General features: G+C 40.3%; 1 protein-coding gene across 1 annotated transcript in view; it reads right to left on the bottom strand.

The window, feature by feature from the left end:
- The window catches only part of LOC126293425 (F-box/LRR-repeat protein 7-like), a 133841-nt gene that overhangs the window by 32860 nt on the left and 79522 nt on the right, over nucleotides 1–21459 (bottom strand). The window contains exon 5 of the mRNA XM_049986648.1: nucleotides 10580–10765. Coding sequence (XP_049842605.1) covers nucleotides 10580–10765 — 186 coding nt within the window. The remainder of the gene's footprint in view (nucleotides 1–10579; nucleotides 10766–21459) is intronic.

Here is a 21459-nt window from a genome sequence, read left to right as displayed (position 1 = left end):
CTGTATCCGTTCCTGCTAGATATCATCCCCACTGGCGATGTCATCTTTCAGCAGTATAATTGTGCATGTGTCCGAGAAAGAACCGCGCTGCAGTAGTTTGAGAAGCATTATAGTGAATCCATGTTGATGTCTCGCCCACCAAATTCGCCTGATGTAAATCCTGTGGAACCCATCTGAGTCGCTATCTGTCGCCATCACCGTGTACTCAAGTCAGTGGTCCATTATATACGCGAATTGCATGACCTGTAGATAGACATCTAATGCCACATACCTCTACCAACCTACCAATAAGCAGTCGAATCGCAGATAGAGAATCAGTGATCTGTTTCGTTCCAAATACGGACGAACAAACTATTAAGTAATTGATCATAATGTTTTGGCTCGTCAGTGAATGTGGCAGTATTTCACAGTAAGCTGTTGAGTGCAGAGCACGATGCATGACGTCACCTCTAGCTATGCAGTCAATAATAGCTTCTCTCAGCTGACTGATATGGGCTGAGGAAGTCCTAACCCTCTTTTCACGCATAACATCTTGCAAACAGCAGATGCCCTGGTCGACCCTCCTTAAGTATTATTAGGGTTGCCAGACTGAACTCAAGGCATGCCCGCAGACCAACCAACGGGACATGGACAGTAATGTAACTGGGAACAGAATTTATTAAACAATTTTTTGTTTAATATTACTGCCACAATGTTTACTAACATAATAAAATTAACTACTAGTAGTACTATTGTAACTACTAATGCTGCCATTACCACGAATCGTATATGTAACAAACCAAATAAAAATAACAGTTGTAAAAAATTGATGTTCTAAACGCATACATTATTGTTCACATTTTGCGGAGTATCTCCCTGGATTCAGAACAGTCTGGTTTTTAGGAAACACGCTGTAGAATCTTCGCATGCCGTTTTCAAATTCACTTGAACACAAATCTTGGCTTTCACAAGCTCAGAGGACGTCCTGTTTCTAGCATCCGACCACAACGCACTCATTACACTAAACACTCGCCCAGTGTGTACATCAGTCACAGGAAGTGCAAGGACTTACTGCACTATTCTGAACAGATTTGGTGAATCTGTTTTTTCGAAAAATTTGCTCCACAATTTCAACAATTATTATCTTGCCTATCAAGATTTGATACTATCGACTTCAAAACAGAAAGCTCATGGTACATTTCGTTTCCCTCGTAATTAATTTTCAGTTTCTTCTCCATTTCGATCAAGTCATTACATGAAAATAGTTCTGGTTGACATAAATCTAGCACGGACGCAATTCGATACAGATTGTCATTCGCGCTAAAATTGCACCATTTATTAAGATAGAACGAGGGCGGTTTGAAAAGTTTTCGGAATCACCATAAGTGGTCAGCGCTAGCGCAACGAGTTGTTCATGTGATATTCATTGGACTGTTGCCTGTAAACACGTGCCACTTCAGTGCTCTTGGAAGAGAGCTGTGGCGGTAACGTGGCTCTGTTGTTATTCCTGCGTAGTGATTTGCGAAGTTGGACAAAATCAAGAATCGAGCAGTGATTAAGCATTTCATAAAGAAACGTATGAAACCAAAGGACATTCATGCCGATTTCCAAAATACGCTGGGGGACTCCTTCATATTCAACTGTTGCCAAGTGGACAAATGAATTTAAATTTGGTCAGAAGAGCTTAGATGATGGTCCGTGCACTGGTCGGCCAAGATGTGTCACTATTCCAGAAATTACTGCAAAAGTGCACAAAATGGTCGTGGAGGATCACCGATTTAATATAAGTGAAATTGCCCACGCTTGCCAGATATCATCTGAAAGGGTATATCACACTTTAAATGAAGAATTAGAAATGAAAAAAATTATCTTTATGTTGGGTGATATCGGAGCAATGTTTGGCCCGTTTTAGGAGAAACGAACAAGTTTTTTGGCGCCGGTTTGTGACCGCAGATAAAACGTGGGTGCACTGAGACAAAACAACATTCAAAGCAATGGAAACATGCTGATTCTCCGCCACCAAAGAAAGCAAAGACAATTCCTTCGGCGGGAAAGATCGTGACATCAGTTTTCAGGGATGTGAAGGGAAATCTGTTTGGAGCTTATCTCCCCACTAGGCAAACAATTACTGGAGAGTACTATGCTAACCTCCTGGACAAATTGCAACAGAAGATACGCAAAAAAAGGCCAGGTTTACCAATGAAGAAAGTCATTTTGAATTAAGACAATGCGCGCCCTGACATATGTGCCGTCGCCATGGCATAATTACATGAACTAAGGTACGAATTGTTGCCACACTCTCCTTATTCACCTGATATGGCTCCGTCAGACTTTCATCTCTTCCCAAAACTGGAAATTTTTCTTACTAGACGAAGATTGATAGCCGGAGTTGACAACTATTTTGCAGGTCTGGAGGAAACTCATTTTTGAGATGGGATCAAGGCACCGCAACACCATTGGCCCAACTGCGTTAGTCTACAAGGAGACTACATTGAAAAATTAAAAAAAGTTTCAGTGATGTAAGAACTTTTTTCTATTCCGTTCAAAAAATTTTTCAAACCACCCTCGTATGACGGGAAAAAAGTTTTTGGGTGCCGTCACGGACTTATTCGCTTCAGCATATTAACTTAGATGTTGGCAAGTATTAAATACGTGATGAAGGGTTTAAACTGTTCTGTAACTAAAGTCTCTACGTGTATGACTGTTGTAGGAAAGTGAGCTTTCGACCGCGCTTGACAGAACGATAAACTTCGGTAAAGAGTCTTCTCGTGTCGCCAGCAGTAGACAAAAGATGTCCGAGCCAGAGATTAGCTGTAAAAAGCGGAAAACTCTGAGATAATTAGCCAGTCGTGGAACGTATATCGGAAAGACAGATTAGTGGCCATAGCAGGAGGAGTGTTCATTGCAGCTGACAAAAATATTGTCTCCATTGAGGTCGAAGTTGAGTGTGATCGTGAAGTCATCTGGTCGCGTGTAAAAGGTGTAGGTGAAACTAAGTTCATTGTTGGATTTTTTACCGTCCACCCGATTCCGCTGTGGCAGTTCTAGTCATTCAATGAAAGTCTACGGTCAATAAAGTGTAAACACTCAGATCATGCAATACTAGCTGGAGGCGACTTTAATCTGCCGAGTATAGGCTGGAGAGTCTATGGATTCATGACGGGTAGCACAGACAGACAGCCATGCAAAATACTTTTGAACACGTTTTCTGAAAATTGTCTTGAGCAGCGAGCTCAGCAGCCTACACGCATTGCAAATATCTTAGACCTTGTAGCTACAAATAGGCCACTCCTTATCGACAATGTCAGTACAGAAACTAGGATTAGCGGTCATGATGCCATTATAGCAACTATGATTACGAAAGTTTATAAATCAGTCTAGAAGGCTAGGAGAGTGTTTCTGTTAGCTAGAACAGATAAGTAGTTATTAACATCTTACTTAGATAGTGAACTGACATCACTTAGTACCAGTAAGATGGATGTAGAGGAATTATGGTCAAAGTTTAAGCAGATTGTAAATCATGGTCTGGAGAGTTACGTGCCTAGGAAGTGTATAAAGGATAGCAAAGACCCATCTTGGTTTAAAAACGAAATTCGTAAGATGCTGAGGAAGCATCCAGGTTCAAAAGGGGACGCACAAATGGCGACAAGCGAGTGTTAGTAATCATTGGTGAGCCTGTGAAAAGATCTATGCAAGAGGCATGCAACAACTACCACTGTCACACCTTAGCAAGAGGTCTGGCAAAGAACCAGAGAAAATTCTGGTCGTATGTAAAATCGCTAATCGAGTCGAAGGCTTCCATTCAGTCCCTTGTTGACCAGTCTGGTGTGACAGTTGAAGACAGCAAAACGAAAGACGAAATTTTAAATTTCACGTTCAAGAAAAGTTCACGCAGGAGAATCGTACAAATATACCGTCATTTGAAAATTGGACAGACTTCCGTATGGATGACATAGAAATAAGCATACCTAATGTAGACAAGCAACTTACAGATTTGAAAACAAATAAATTACCTGGTCCGGATGGAATTCCAGTTTGATTTTACAAAGAGTACTTTACGGCATTGGGCCCTTATCTAGCTTGCATTTATCCTGAATCTCTCGCCTAGCACAAAGTCGAAAGCTACTGGAAAAAAGCACTGGTGCCTTCAGTAGATAAGAAGGTTAAAAGGACGGACGTGGAAAATTACTGGCAAATATCCCTCCCTAACTTCTGTTGCTGCAGAATCCTTGAACACACTCACAGTTCGAATATAATAAACTTTCTCGAGAAAGAGAAGTTAAGTCCACGAATCAGCATGGTTTTAGAATCAGCATGGTTTTAGAAACATAACTCGCGCGAAACTCAGTCTGTCCTTTTCTCACGTGATGTACTGAGAACTATGAATGAAGGGCGACAGGCAGATTCTATATTTCCGGAAAGCATTTGACGCAAATCCCCATTGCAGGCTGTTAGCGAAGATACGAGCATATGAAATAAGTTCACAGACATGTGATTGGCTCGAAGACATCACATCGAGCTGGCTGTCATTCAGCGATACGAAGGCCGCCGAAGAACTTATAATTAATTGTTAAAAGCAATGGAATTGTAAAGTGATTGTCTAATTGGTCCCCCTAAAGTTCTTAGGATTTAGAAGTGCAGTTCTGATTTGAGTATTGCTAGGGACGCCTATGCTAGAGGTAATAGGTGTAAGCCCTAATTAATTATCGTATCTAACAGTCACCAGTAAGATAACAGCTCGCGGATGTAGATCGAATAGCGATTAGACAATTTTTGTGAGAATACCGTCAAGAAGTTTTCTTGAATTATGGAGTTAGTATTCGGTGGGTGTTGTAGATCAGAACGTAGTGTGACGGAGTTGTTAGACGTGTTTAGCAGTGTATCTGCTTCAATTTATATTGTTCCGCGAGAGAAAGTAGGGTACGTTAATGTAATTGATTTCAGTTTATTTTGGGTCGTAGCGCTGGAAAGATTTTTGCTACGATTGGATAGGTGAAGGTATTGGTTAATTGACGCTGCAGTAGCGTGGATAAAGTTTATTAGTGATCACGTTGTGTAGGAAGTGCTGTTGTAAAGTTACGCTCTAATTTCGATGAAACTGGGTTCCATATTTGGAGAAGTTGGTGTTTGAAGGTAATAGTCAGTCACTGGTCTGGACTTATAGAGTGCGGTTCGTGGTATTCTCGGTGCGCACAAGACTATAGAAGTTGTTGTGATTTAAGTTGGTAGAATTTGTATTCACGGTCACTATAAGGGTCATTTAGCGTTTGCGATATTTGGCTCAAATGGCTCTGAGCACTATGCGACTTGACATCTGTGGTCATCAGTCGCCTAGAACTTAGAACTAATTAAACCTAACTAACCTAAGGACATCACACACATCCATGCCCTAGGCAGGATTCGAACCCGCGACCGGTTTGCGATATTTGTGTGAATGTAGACGACCACTCTAAGATAGTTGAGTGTTGAGCGGTTTATGTTAGTGTATATTTTGAGTACGCCCTACAGGGTTAGTGGCGCAATAATTGTGATTTTGTGTGGCACTGAGTTTAAATCTCAGTTGGCTTTTCTATAAAGCCAGGAACCAAGAGCTACACTGTTCCGGCGTAATGACAAGCCCCGGCACGACGATCAAGAACAGGAGAGCAGAGAGGGCTGTGAGACGACGTCAGCCAATAGTGCGCTGACGGACCCCTCTCGAGGACGCACCGAGGCGGGGGCGGCCTCTTCACGAAGAGAATACACTACTGGCCATTAAATTGCGTCACCCAGAAGAAATGCAGATAATAAGCGGGTATTCATTGGAAAAATATATTATACTAGAACTGACGTGTGATTACATTTTCATGCAATTTGGGTGCATAGATCCTGAGAAATCAGTACACAGAACAATCACCTCTAGCCGTAATAACGGCCTTGATACGCCTCGGCATTGAGTCAAACAGAGCTTGGATGGCGTGTAAAGGTAAGGCTGCTATGCAGCTTCAACACGATACCACAGTTCATCAAGAGTAGTGATTGACGTATTGTGACGAGTCAGTTGCTCTGCCACCATTGACCAGACGTTTTCAATTGGTGAGAGATTTTGAGAATGTGCTGGCCAGGACAGCAGGCGAACATTTTCTGTATCCAGAAAGGCACTTACAGGACCTGCAACATGCGGTCGTGTATTATCCTGCTGAAATGTAGGGTTTTGCAGGGATCGAATGAAGGGTAGAGCTACGGGTCGTAACACATCTGAAATGTGACGTCCACTGTTCAGAGTGCCGTCAGTGCTAACAAGAGGTGACCGAGACGTGTAACCAATGGCACCCCATACCATCAAGCCGGGTGATACGCCAGTATGGGGATGAAGAATACACGCTTCCAATATGCGTTCACTTCGATGTCGCCAAACATGGATGAGACCACCATGATGCTGTAAACAGAACCTGGATTCATCCGAAAAAATGACGTTTTGCCATTCGTGCACCCAGGTTCGTCGTTGAGTACACCATCGCAGGCGCTCCTGTCTGTGATGCAGCGTCAAGGGTAAGCGCAGCCACGGTCTCCGAGCTGATAGTCCATGCTGCTGCATACGTCGTCGAAATGTTAGTGCAGATGGTTGTTGTCTTGCAAACGTCCTCATCTGTTGACTCAGGGATCGAGACGTGGCTGACGATCCGTTACAGCCATGCGGATAAGATGCCTGTCATCTCGACTGCTAGTGATACGAGGCTGTTGGGATCCAGCACGGCGTTCCCTATTACCCTCCTGGACCCACCGATTCCATATTCTGCCAACAGGCATTGGATCTCCACCAATGCGAGCAGCAAAGTCGCGATACGATAAACCGTAATCGCGATAGGCTACAATCCGACCTTTACTCATTTCCCCTCCTTACACGAGGCATCACAACAACGTTTCACAATGCAACGTCGGTCAACTGCTGTTTGTGTATGAGAAATCTATTGGAAATTTCCCTCATGTCAGCACGTTGTAGGTGTCGCCACCGGCGCCAACCTTGTGTAAATGCGCTGAAAAGCTAATCATTTGCATATCACAACATGTTATTGCTGTCGGTTAAATTTCACGTCTTTAGCACGTCATCTTCGTGGTGTAGCAATTTTAATGGCCAGTAGTGTATAATCGCCGCTCCGACTAGCCGCGGGCTGAGTGAAATACTAGCTATTAATAAAAGCGTTACAGCTGTGACTTATGAACTGTATTGCTTTGCTTGCATTGAAATTGTATGAGCCAAAGGACATTGATTATTTGCATCTCGCTATTTCCTTGCGACATACCTTTGTGAATACGCAAAGTTAAATATTGTCAAATTAACTTACTGTAATAAACTCCATTAATATAATTTGCTTGAATTGTCTGGCGATCCGAGAAAACAGCTGCCTAGGCACCCTATATCAGAAGAGTGGGCAGACACAATCTACACGACATGTAAAAGAGGTCACAGTTATTGTTGCCCATAAAATGTGTGATCCTAATCCTCGAAGATGAACTTAGTACCCTAGCAGAACCCATTAATATTATTCGACGATACGCAGTTCCTATGTTTGGTAGGGTGAAAAGTGGCAAATTTAATTTAGAGACTGTTAGAGGGAACGCAATTGCCAACACCTTAAGTGGATGAGCCTTGATTGCTGTATTAAAGTCAGTACAGGAGTGGTGGTTTCACGTAGGATTTTTGATGGTGTTTTTGTTTTGTCTGTCCTACCCCGATTTGTGTGGCGTTTAGATTTTTGAATGTCACTCGTTGACAGGAAAGTTGTATGTCAGATACGAATTTGACTCAAATAAAGAAAAGTCAAACCTAATTTCCTAGTTTGGGCAGCAGAAAGGATTGAATGCCCACTGAAAAATGTACAAGTTGCGTAAATAATAAAGAACTAGATTGATGCAAAGTAGTTAAAAGTCAGTCTTGCAGAGATAAGTCCGTTATTCCATGTCAAAGAGCGAGAATCGAAGAATCAATGTATTATAGAGATTTTACTACAATATAAAATCAGCAATTAGAGAAAAAGGTTTTAATTAGATTTCATTTAAGAAAAGGCAAAGGTTTTAACTTCTTTATTCACTTAAAATTTAAAAAAAAGGAAATAACGAAAAGGGACAGTAAAAAATAACGTTTACAGATTGTTAGAGAGTTAATGGTATCGCAGAAGTAATACCGCTATATCACTAGTTTGCAATGAAATTATAACTTTGGTTGTTATGTACTTAATTATAGTAATAAGAGCCAGTTTATTAAATTTAACAGATCAAAGGTGTACAAAATTGAGATTTCTCCTGAACATCTGTGGAAAGTGAGACCTCTTTTTCCAAAAGTCTAATTGCTTTAGAAAATACAGGTAAAGTTGCTTTCAAAAATTTCAGGGAACACTGTTAGTGTTAGTGAATACTCCTTTATTTTGTCTTATTCGAAATTAGGGGGCATGTTTTTTATTGTGATACGTAACACATCTTACAAGAGGCCATGCAGCCGACTCCAAAGACAACCATTGCACAAAAGTCTGTAACAATATTTCAGTGTAGTCATGCTGAGCAATCTCGCTAAATGTTTATAGTTCTTCAACATTTATTGATGATGAAGAAAATTCTGAACGTTTTTCAAGATCTAGACGTTCTACATGATATTTTAGATACTTGAATCCATATTTAGCGAAATTGTATAATTTATTAAAACAATGCATTTCGATTAATTTTGTGTTTTCTTCTTTTAATCTAGCAAAGACAGAATCATGCTTATCGAAATTAACTGAAGCATTGTCGGATGAATAAAAACTGGATTGTTTAGTGTTAACCCATTTTCCAGTAAGATAGATTTTAGCTAAACAAACACTGTTTTTTGTCTTGTTTCACAATTTTATTGTTAATGTTACTGCACAACCTAGATTTCGGGTTATAAATGCATTTTCAAGTACATTACTGATTTCCAAAGATGATAATGCACAGATAAACATGATGGCAAGTCACAGTTAACATCTAAACCTCTTAACATATCGATCCATAGCTTAATGTAAAATTATGTCGATGACCATTTTTATCAAATTACATACATTATTACACAATTCAGCAATTTGTTGAAAATGGTCATTGGCGTAATTTTACAGTAAGCTATCGATCGATATGTTAAAAAGTTGAGATGATTATCTTTGCCTTGACATCATGTTTATCTGTACATTATCATCTTTGGGAATCAGTAAAGTACTTGAAAATGTGCTTATAACCTGAAACAAGGCAAAATACAGTGTTTGTGTAGTTAATTTACAATCTTTTACCAGCACCCACAGTTGATTCAGTTAAGATACATTTTAGGTTATTTGAAATGGCTTCTTCAGATTCGTTCATATCTTCATAGAAATCGAGAACTTGTTACATTTTCCCTTGTCTTTGGAGAAGCACATTATAACTGTTAAGTAATTTTTTTTATTGTCCTTATTTGAAACACCTGAACGTAATGAAAACGGGACTTTTGCCTTTATTTGCTTAAGGGGAGGACACAGCAAGTGCCATCATCCAGTTTCCCAGGAACTTCGCTCAGTGAAAGAGGAGTCAAATTAAACAAACGTGTGTCTTGACCGATACTTAGATTCTCCACTGTTTCTGAAAAAACAATGGTCAAGTTTCTGATGTTTTTTCTAGGTACATTACATGTCTTTTACTGCATCACACTATCGGATGAAATGGTGGTAAAATGCTAAGGATCGCGACTTCTTACTTCTGCATCCCATGTTCGAAACCCAATGATATCTTTTATTATGTTTTATTTTTACTCTTTTCTTTTATGTACCCACGTCCATAGAAGGATACCTCACGAATGTTTCTTATCAAATTTGGAGACATAAGGATGTTACATTAATTGTAAAATTACAACTGGATTTCACAAGAAGTGTATTATTACATAATATATGCGTGTATGATATGTTGAGGGGTTACAGTCGTTTTAAATTCTCATATTCTGCTTCATTCTTATATGAATTCTCACATGAATTCTTATATTTCATTCATATGCTTATTCTTCTTCAGGAAGACGATTAACTTTCAGTTTCTTTTCTGTCTGGGGCAGCATTCTTTTATCCCCAGTGTTGTAATTCAATGGCAAAACACACACACACACACACACACACACACACACACACACACACACACACACACAGAATTTCTTTCCCCATCTCTTTCTCTCTCTCTCTCTCTCTTTCTCTCTCTCTTTCTCTCCCTCACACACACACACACACACACACACACACACACACACACACACACACACAATTCCTCTCTCTCCCTTGCTCCCTCATGCTTCTTCCGTCTGTCCCTGTCACTCCCTGTTTCTCTTACACACACTCCCTGTCACACACTCATCCTTAGTTACACTACATTCTCTCTTCATTCTCTCAATCTCTCTCTCTCTCATTCTCCCCTTCTCTCTCTCTCTCTCTCTCTCTCTTTCTCTCTCTCTCTCTCTAACACACACACACACACATTCACAAGCAGCTGAAAGTGTGTGGCATTCAGACCACCTGGATTTGCTGGAAGATCCAATAGATCTTATTCCTATTAGTGTATACATACGTGAAAAACTGTGTGTGTTCACCACATAGCTTACTCGAATGCCAGAGGAGCTGTGCCAGGTGGTGTTGGATAGAAGATTGACGTCCTGAGCTCCTGCAAGTTCTTCAAGGTTCCCAGGGCAGTGAATGCTTCCACTGCTTCTTCCTCATCTACGTTGTACTCAGAAAGTTCCAAACGTTCCAAGCTGTCAGCACAGACTGACAGTAATGGAAGGACACACCTGTGTAACAACAGAAATTTGGGATGGGAGAATAATACTGTAACTGCTCCAGCTGGAAACAGGTCAATTGGTCGATACCTTTATTAGTGTGCTTACTTCATTTCCCATTTTAATGCGTATCTTTTCAGGCAGTTTAATACGCATGTTTTTCTTTGACATTATTTTTCATATATACTGAAGTAACAAATAACAATAATAATAGTGAATAACTTAGTAACATTGGTTAAAACAGCTAAATATGAGATACTTAACTTTAACTGGAGCAAACATTGTCTGCAGGAGGAGTAGAAGGAGTTACTGTTAAAATAACTTTTTGAAAACAGCCACAAAGCGACCTTCTATTTTTTATTTATTGGCTGCACTCTTCAAATAAACAAGAGCATCATCACAATATATACTGTAACGGATACAAATTGCGACAATACTAAAAGCTTGCACTGATAATAGCGTGTAGGCTTTCACGGCCGGCATCGTCAGTAGTTAAAACTTCCGGGCTGAGAGGCCGTGGTCGAACAGTAGAACTTCTTCTCCCTGACGTTTCGTTGCCAGCTGCGGACAACATCTTCCGAGGCGAGTCTACGAGTGTAGACTCGCCTCGGAAGAGCTTGCACTGATGTTATGTAAAGTACATACTCTATTTCCAGCATCATGACCTACTTTTAAAGTTGACTGACAGCATTAAAGATTGCGTTTAAAGTTGCCTGACATCTCTAAACATTAAACTGGCTGCACTAGTACTTCCATTTAAACTGCATTTAAAATATAGTAGAACAAAGAAAAACCCACAAAACTTATTAAATGAACAGAATGAATTAACTTATGTGGGTCTTCCAGTTATCCGATGAAGTGTAGCAGATAAGCAACCAAAATATATAATACCGGCCATGTTATCCGAACAGAAATATTTTTAAAAACGGTCGTTTTGAAAGCGTTTTGTTAAAGACATTTTTAAATATATACACTCCTGGAAATTGAAATAAGAACACTGTGAATTCATTGTCCCAGGAAGGGGAAACTTTATTGACACATTCCTGGGGTCAGATACATCACATGATCACACTGACAGAACCACAGGCACATAGACACAGGCAACAGAGCATGCACAATGTCGGCACTAGTACAGTGTATATCCACCTTTCGCAGCAATGCAGGCTGCCATTCTCCCGTGGAGACGATCGTAGAGATGCTGGATGTAGTCCTGTGGAACGGCTTGCCATGCCATTTCCACCTGGCGCCTCAGTTGGACCAGCGTTCGTGCTGGACGTGCAGACCGCGTGAGACGACGCTTCATCCAGTCCCAAACATGCTCAATGGGGGACAGATCCGGAGATCTTGCTAGCCAGGGTAGTTGACTTACACCTTCTAGAGCACGTTGGGTGGCACGGGATACATGCGGACGTGCATTCTCCTGTTGGAACAGCAAGTTCCCTTGTCGGTCTAGGAATGGTAGAACCATGGGTTCGATGACGGTTTGGATGTACCGTACACTATTCAGTGTCCCCTCGACGATCACCAGAGGTGTACGGCCAGTGTAGGAGATCGCTCCCCACACCATGATGCCGGCTGTTGGCCCTGTGTGCCTCGGTCGTATGCAGTCCTGATTGTGGCGCTCACCTGCCCCCAGGAGCAACAGTGTCCCTAATTTGCTGGGAAGTGGCGGTGCGGTCCCCTACGGCACTGCGTAGGATCCTACGGTCTAGGCGTGCATCCGTGCGTCGCTGCGGTCCGGTCCCAGGTCGACGGGCACGTGCACGTTCCGTCGACCACTGGCGACAACATCGATGTACTGTGGAGACCTCACGCCCCACGTGTTGAGCAATTCGGCGGTACGTCCACCTGGCCTCCCACATGCCCACATTACGCCCTCGCTCAAAGTCCGTCAACTGCACATACGGTTCACGTCCACGCTGTCACGGCATGTTACCAGTGTTAAAGACTGCGATGGAGCTCCGTATGCCACGGCAAACTGGCTGACACTGACGGCGGCGGTGCACAAATGCTGCGCAGCTAGCGCCATTCGACGGCCAACACCGCGGTTCCTGGTGTGTCCGCTGTGCCGTGCGTGTGATCATTGCTTGTACAGCCCTCTCGCAGTGTCCGGAGCAAGTATGGTGGATCTGACACACCGGTGTCAATGTGTTCTTTTTTCCATTTCCAGGAGTGTATATTTTTATAACATATTTTGAAAGATATTTTAATATTTACTGGTGTAGTCGTATTTTTTGAAGATAAGCAGATATGTATGGATTTGAGGTGTCTACATACACACCTATAAGGAGGCGATTAAAATGTAAATTTTGTTTTCTGTAGTTGTAAACTATCTTTAGAGACTCTACACCATGGATGTTACAACTACTGTTGTCCAGTCAATTTAAACTTTGGAGCTGTCAATGTAAAAATTTACTAATGTACTTTAAACTATATTAAATCTAAGTATTAGAGTATAGACAGTTTAACCTCTAGAGCCATCAGCCAACTTTAAATGCAATCTTTAGTACTGTTAGCCAACTTTAAACATAAGTCATCATATTGGTAATAGAATACTTACTTTACATAATGTCAGTTTACGTTTTCCATATTATCTCAATTTGTTTTTTACAGTGGGTATACTGATGATACTCTTGTTCATTTGGAGAGCGAAACCAGTAAATAAAAAATCGAAAGTGCAGCTTGTGGTTGTTTTCAAACACTTAGACACTTAACTGTTAGTGTTATATAAAAATTGACAATATTTGTTTTGCTTCTTTCTAAGTAAACCCAGAACGTTTATGAATTTAATTGCATGATACATTAGTGTCCTCATTTGGGTAAGTGTTGAAAGCCAATATTAGTCACATCAATTCAATTACGAAATTATTATTCAGCTTGAATGTCTAAACTTGAATTTTGGCGAAATTAATCCATTTCATTAGATGAAACTTGATTTCTCAAGAAAAATTAGTATTCAAATGACTTACAATGCAACAAACAACATGAAAAATTGTAATGCACCAAAATTAATTGCATTTGATCTAAACAACAATGTAACATGTTAAGTTTGTTGGAACTCCATCACTGACAATGGCTGTTATAGAGAGAAAACTCTCTGACTAGCGACAGCGACCTGGTGTGGAATATCTAAGTAGCTATGATTCAGTGTGCTTTATACTGGCCATGAACCTCGACATGAATTCATCCTGTGTCAGTTACAAATAAAGTGAAACTTACGCCTAAATGTGTCATCACTACAAGTTACTTTAATCCCATTCTGGGGTAAAATTTACATTGCGACCACTTATGCCCCATCTGAACACTTCTATGTTTCCAGTTTGGATATTGTGTCGACGATGGAGTCATCTTGCAACTGTTGGTTACCAGAATTCTAATGAAAAGACTGACTTTCACACAGGTGTGTTCAGTGCTTCGCAGTGAAATACTCAGAAACTGATCCTGTCAAGCAGAAAAATGATCACTCTCAGTCCTATGTCACCTGTTCTCACAATGATACCTATGGTGCCGAACAAGGAACACTACAGACAATCTGCTGGGTTACATCATTCTACACTTTACTTTGCATGCATATCAGTCCGATACTGTGCACCAGCTTCTTGGACATGTAAATTCTCGAAGGTTCACTAATGCCATTCCTCCCGTGTCACATCCATCCGATCTTGAACACCCCATTCACACTGTTTACCTAGTCCAGACATTGTTCTAGCCATCTGCACTATCGTGCACCGACTTCAGAATTCAGTTTGGTTCAGCATTTATGCTGCCTCTATTTAGCCCAGACCAACCTAAAATGTGATTGGCAATTGCTGAGTGCATTCTGGTCACCCACAGTCTCTCGGACAACAGTGCGAAATTCGTCGCTTTGCTCAGCCACCTCAGTGACAACGCTAACATAATCAGTGATGTTTTTCTGGTTCACCCAGATTGCGCCACAAGGTGTGCACAACTCCAATGCATTTCACAGACATTGGAGCAGTAATTAAAACAGATCTTCTACAATGCATTTCACAGCTTTGGCGCCAGTTACCTACATTGGCAGGTACTAACCTCACGCTAGATATATGGATGACAGCTATCGCTGATACAACCGGTTTTCTGCTATATCAGTTTATTCCCACGTCGCTTTAACCTGACTGTTAAAACCGCTTAAAATAACCGGTTTCTGAAATAACCGATTTTACTATTATTATTCCTATTATTCTCTGTAATAAACGTAGGAATCGAGCAAAGATTGAAAAATTTGACTCAGTTTCCAGATCAGAAGAGTCAAAATATTGAATTAAAATGGAAAAATAAAAGAAAACGTAGTCTATTCACAATTACCTACTTTTCTCGAAAAGTGACTAGTGGTTGAATACTACAAAAAATCCCGGTATTCCCACACTGATTCTAATTTTTGAAAACTCTGCTCAAATATCCTGTTGTAATCGGAGATCATACCACTATTTGGGTATTACGAATAATCAGTGCTAAAGGGCTATAACTGAGGTAAAGGATTCTATTTTTCGTGTTAATTTGTTCGTTTTCAAGGGCTACTAGAAGATAGAGGAATATTACGAAGACACAGGCAACATATCAGTTACTTTCTATTTTCTTCGTATACTATTTATGAAATCTTGTTAAGTTTTTTTGGCTGATGTCATTCAGCAACACAATGTATGTCTGGCGACGACAGCGAGAAATTACCGTATAGACCAGGTGGGGGCAAGTCTTGCATACTACTGCAAAGGCACTTCCCATTTACAGCCGCTCGCATCAGCAAGCGCGCCAAGTGTCAACTTAGTTTGTGCGTTTAATACATGCATACCTTAAGCCACAACACTTGGCAACAGGGACGTCATAGTCTCAGCAGTGATGTACCAATTCTTATGCTATGCAATTCTTGCACGACAGTTCGGCATAGTTATTAAAATAGCCCTGGTCTCTTTCACAATTTTCTGTAATAACGCAATATTTAAACCAATGCAAAATTTACGACTAAAAATTACTCCTATTTTTAAAAAGGTTTATTTAAAAACGAAAAATTGTAGCATTGCTGCTACGGCGAACTAATATTTCAGTTTTTTATTCGGTTATCAGCAAAAAATAAAAAAAACTCCTGTTACAACCGAGACCAAACAAATATCGAAAAAACCTGTTATTCGGAAGTAAAATACCGGTATCAGTTTTAACTGATCGGTTTTTCTCATCGCTAGCCGTACCACACACTTTGGACTTTGTGGAGCGTCAGGCTCCCACCCAATACACAACTGGCGATAATTTCACACGTATGCTAATCACTGTAAAGAAAGGCAGAAAGGATTTGTACACTTTTGCAACGCCAACAATGTATAAACACTAAAAACAACAATGTCCCCAACCATGATTGACTACAGCTACACCATGGCAACCAGTTAGATGCTGATGAACCATACCAACCACAACCCACCAACATTGAGCGTGACACAACTCCTCCACAGCGTACAAGTCACAGCAGCTAACCACCTGGAACACTCACACACCTGACAACCCTGCCTCCTGCTCTGACATTCCTGGAGTGGCCTCTGCTGGTTCCACACACAGTTCAGTGGCGCAGTGTGCAACTGCCAGCCACCATGTGATTTCACAAACGAGAAGTGCAATCCACATTGGGTGCAGTGGATCATGGCGACAACTGAAGTCGCCTCACCTTGCAACACATCAGTGAAATATCTCACACACCACCTTTTCAGCAGAATGGCAGACTCTGTGTCTTCGACTGCATACATAGACAGTATTTTGTTATCAACTTGGGTTCGGTCGTGAGGACCTCGCCTCCTGTACATTTTCCAGTGAAAAACAACATACCCATCATCCAGCTCCATGTGCCAAATGACTCCCCTATTACCGTCAATAGATCTCCATCTCATACCTTAGGTCTCGGCTTTGGAACTTTCTCATTACAGATGCCACTAAACTGGTACTAGGAGCTGACTCTCTCTATTGCTGGATTTAGCACGTGGCACACTACATTATGAAGACGGTGGTCACTCCATTCATCGTGTCATTGGTTATGGGCCCCACCAACACAGCAGGCTTCAACCACCTCTCAAAACGCCACATCACTGTCCCAACTGCAACAACACCAACAATTTTAGGTTGAGACAAGGTTTGAGTTGTTAAATCTGTGGGACGAAAATGAAACCGTATGATGAGCCATTTGTTCAGTATTGGATGAAAACGCTTCCACACGATGCCAACGAGCCTCTACTTTGACGTAACAATCTCATCCCACCGATTCCAATACATTATCCCAGCCGAAATGCCGTACGACAGGGACACTTACCATCACAGTACACACAATAACACAACCCAGGTTAGTAATGTATATCTTGAAAGTGATTTATTACACAAAAAAGAGGATGTTGATGATAGGAAAGCTGGCCAACCTTTTGTAAAAATAAGAGTCTATGGTAGGGAAGTTAAAGCTCTTTTGGATACTGATAGTGAAATTAGTACAGTAGCTGAAGAGTTTTAATATTGTATAAAACATGGTAATGAGATGATGGATGCACCAGTGTTCCGATTCAAAATAATAGGTGCTACAGGTAAACTAAATGAAGTTGTTAAGTGTTAGTGATGAGAAACCCCAGGGGATTCACTATTCTTTAGTGAATATGTGCCATAGTGTGCAGAGGGCCCCGAGCTGTAGCAGTTCTATTTCTTCTTTAGTTTTCTGTGCTCCTACCTACTCTTTAACTATCTTGTTGTCCGTCTTAAATACTCTTTGGCTATCATGCTATCCAGACTGTGGAGTAAGTAGAGATAATCAGATTTACTATTTTTTTTCAAAGGTGACAATTTACTAATGATAACAAGATATGAGTTGAAGATAGAAGAGTGGTTGGGAAATCAATTGAAAGAGGTAAATTGTTTGTGAACATCATGATATAGAATGGCAGTGAGGCAATGTAGTAAAAAGTTTGATTTGAATTTGTATAATTTGGACAGGAATAACATGGAATGTTAAGTTTCCTATTGCCATGTAACGAAACTAATGACTGTGATAGGAAGGAGTTGCTAACAAGTGTAGAATGGAGTATAACTACAAAAAGTGTTATTGTTTTGCTGATGTGGTAAATGAAAGAGCAAGATGAGTGCAGAAAGAAGTCAGGAATTTTGATGTAGTGTGGTAAGGAAGATTATTAAGTAGTTGACGAAAGGAAGAAGAAATAAATGACAATAATAAATAGATGATAAATAATAAGTGAAGTAAAAGGTAAAGTAACATCAGTATGGGGGACGAAATTCAGAGGAATCGAGAAGAGGAAGATAAGATAAGAGGAGAAGTAAAGGGTGTTCTAAATAGAAGTTATTAGGAACCTTGCCACAGTCTAGTCAAGAGGACTGAATGGCATTCAGTAGACTAAAAAAAATGAAAGTATGTTTTGTGTCACAGCAAACAATGGAGAAAATAATGGTTAATGCAGTACATGTATTATGAGAAAATGAAGGAAGGCTACCTAAAATGAAACTTGAAAGGTATGCACAGCAAATGTGTCAGTAGGATAACACCTGGTGAAATCAAATGAGGTACAGTTTTGTGGGGTTTGTCCATAGGTAGATGCATTTGTCCACCAACTGGGAGTAGAAGGAAGGAATTGATGCATAATGTCTAAGGGGCATTGAGAACTAAATTTACATAATTAAGTGAAGTATTTCAGGAAAAATTCTGTGTTGAAGAATTTTGTAATTTATTGAATTCAGATACTGATTTGCAGTGAATAGTAAGATGACACATGGTGTGAGATGTTTGGTAATATGACGATAATTTTAATCTGTATCTTTAGAGCTCAGTTGATGAGTGACTTCCAGGAGATATAAGAACAGAGAAGAAAAATTCATGCAAAGTCCTTTGGCAAGAGAAGAATTTAACAGGTATGCTAGAGACTAAACATTATTGTGACTAAGACTCAATGATACAGAGACACAAATTTTGTGTTAAAAAGTACATTCCAAAGGACATTCCAAAGTGTGTTAAGAGTGTGATCTGATGTGTAGAAAATTAGTCTATAGGGATATTGTGTGAAATTATTGTGTTTAGTTTATTGTACACCCAAGAGTGTATAATTTTTAAAAAAGTAAGTCTTTCCTGTAGACAAGAGACTAATGTAGTTAGAGTCCAGTGGTAATGTACAAGATTCATTTAAGTATTGTTTAAGTAGCAATTCTGTTTATCTGCTACTATTCATACATTTCTGAGGGATGGATTTTAAAAACATAGAGAACAATCAGTGTTTAAATATTTTGCGTAATTAGTGCCATATTGTAAATAATTTTTCTAAAGTTCTATGGCCACTTCTGCTAGACAGTTTTCACAGTATTCCATGGCAGATTTAAGTATTGATGCAAAAAGTTGTCAGTAAAAAATTCGAATTTTTCAGGTAGATGCATGCTAGAATACTAAATAATTTTATAAGGCCTGTAGTCTCACATGTGTCGAAGACATTTTGTCTTGAGAGATTCGTGGAAACATCTTATGATAAAATGGGGGCATATATGAAGACATGCTAGTTGCGACCTATACACGAGATTTTTCTGTTTTCTTTCTTTTTTCGTAGTTATACATGAATTTATAGCGATATTGCATAGAATAAATGATGACTAATTGAAACCCCCAGCTGCCACCAGGTGTTGTTGATATACCTCGATGTGGACAGTTGAAAATGTGTGCCCCGGCTGGGACTCGAACCCAGGATCTCCTGCTTACATGGCAGACGCTCTATCCACCTTTTTTTTATTGATCGTTGTGTTAGGTCGTTGCAGACGTCGCAAGAAATCCTGTTCAAGTTCTGTGGTTGATTCTTCCACTCAGTTTTTTATTACAGGGGCCAATCGGCTCTCTGACTGAACACGCTGAGCTACCGTGCCGTCATAATATCCATCTGATCCACCGAGGACACAGATGAATAGCGCGACTGCATGGACGTATCCCTTGCACGCTTCTCGTGAGACTCACATATCAGCAACACCTGTCGGCAGCTGAGGGTTTCAATTAGTCATCATTTATTGCAGGGAAAAGCTGCACGGTCATCTACAGTATCTCTTCTTTCGATAAACAGTTACTGTCTTCATAGATATTGCATAGTGTTCATTTTCTTCAATAATGTGATAAGTAACTGTTTGTTGAAAATAATCAAAGGCAAATTATATCATTTCCTTATTGGACATTAGGAATTAAATTTTCTTGTTTATTGAATATATAAAATATTTTGATTCTTCGTTTATCATTTATTGCATTAATTGTGACTGGAATGACTTTTTAATGTTAAATGTATGCTGAGATATTGTACAAGAACAGTGAGGGAGCGAGAGCCATCCGAATATCGATTGTGAGGATCGAAACAGTGTGAGTAGAGCATATGCTGCATTCATGTTCGTACCAAGGAGGAAGGAGTTTAAAAGTTTGCTATGTTGTGTCGTGGAACAATCAGTACCAACGAAACTGATTAAGGATGAGATACATTTCTGCTCTTTCATGTAATGGCATGTAAGAACGTTTAAAAGTGTACCGAGAAGTTGGACTGTGTAAAACCGCTAAACGAACTGTGTCGCGTAACTACGACAGTATAGCTATGGACAAATGACATTGAAAAATTAATGTGTTAGGGAAAGAACAATGTTTGCTGTGACTGTGCCATGTGCATTTTAAATACTCTGTAATATCAAGGCGAACTCGCGCCTTCACTGACTACCGTGTGCATGAACTGTTAATTTGCCACAGGCGTATAGAGACTGTTTACTATGAGTGTGCATGTTAGTACCAACAGTAGAGAGTATGCGGTTGCATTATTCGCCTGGTAAAACCACGAGCGAAATAACTTTAAAACCGCTCTTCTGAACTGTGTTACTTCAGCCTTGTGCATAAGAGACAAAATAAATTGCACGTGCAAAGCTGAATGTTGGCAGCAACTGTAACAGAGTCCAACTGCAACAATAAGCTGCCGACAACGTTGCACCTCACCGCCTGCATCGGAACAGATAAGGATAGCTGCTTTACCTCGCGTCAAAAGACTAAAAACAAGTATTAAAATTGTAAACTTTCTATTTGGAACTTGTTCAGAGAAACTAATCTTTAATTTGCTTCTTCTTCAAAAATAAATGTTATGTAATTATATGTTTCCCTAAGACATTTAAGTCTCTTCATTATCTACGATGATGTTGAAAGCAGAAGAAATGAACTATGAGCCACGGATGGGACTCGAACCCGGGTCTTCTTGCTTGCTAGGCCGAAATGCTAACTATTGCACCAATGGTCAGCATTTCTTGCACAAACTACCCAAGTTGAGTGCCCTCCTCAAGACAAACTTCAATTCCTATGTTCTGCATACTTTCTCTTACTCGTTACTACTGCCAGGGCTCTCTGACATTGGACTAGCACCCCTGCGTTGCACGTAATGGGACAGTCCTGTACCATAGGAAATCTTTTAGATCTTCTCATTACATGTTTTCCTAAGACATTTAAGTCTCTTCATTATCTGTGATGATGCAAGGGAAAATAAGCAGAAGACGTGAATTAAAGTTTGTGTTGGGAAGGGCGCTCAACTTGGGTAGTTTGTGTAGGAGTGATTCCCACTGTGCTGTTGTGGTGCAGTGGTTAGCATTTCTGCTTCCCAAGGGAGACAGCCAAGGTTCGATGTCCGGCTGCACCATGAATTTTAATTCATTTCTTCTGCTTTGAACAT

Source organism: Schistocerca gregaria, chromosome 10 (assembly GCF_023897955.1).
Source record: "Schistocerca gregaria isolate iqSchGreg1 chromosome 10, iqSchGreg1.2, whole genome shotgun sequence".
NCBI lineage: Eukaryota > Metazoa > Arthropoda > Insecta > Orthoptera > Acrididae > Schistocerca > Schistocerca gregaria.
The sequence above is the reverse complement of the archived record's forward strand: the minus strand, read 5'-3'. Positions and strand labels throughout refer to the sequence as shown.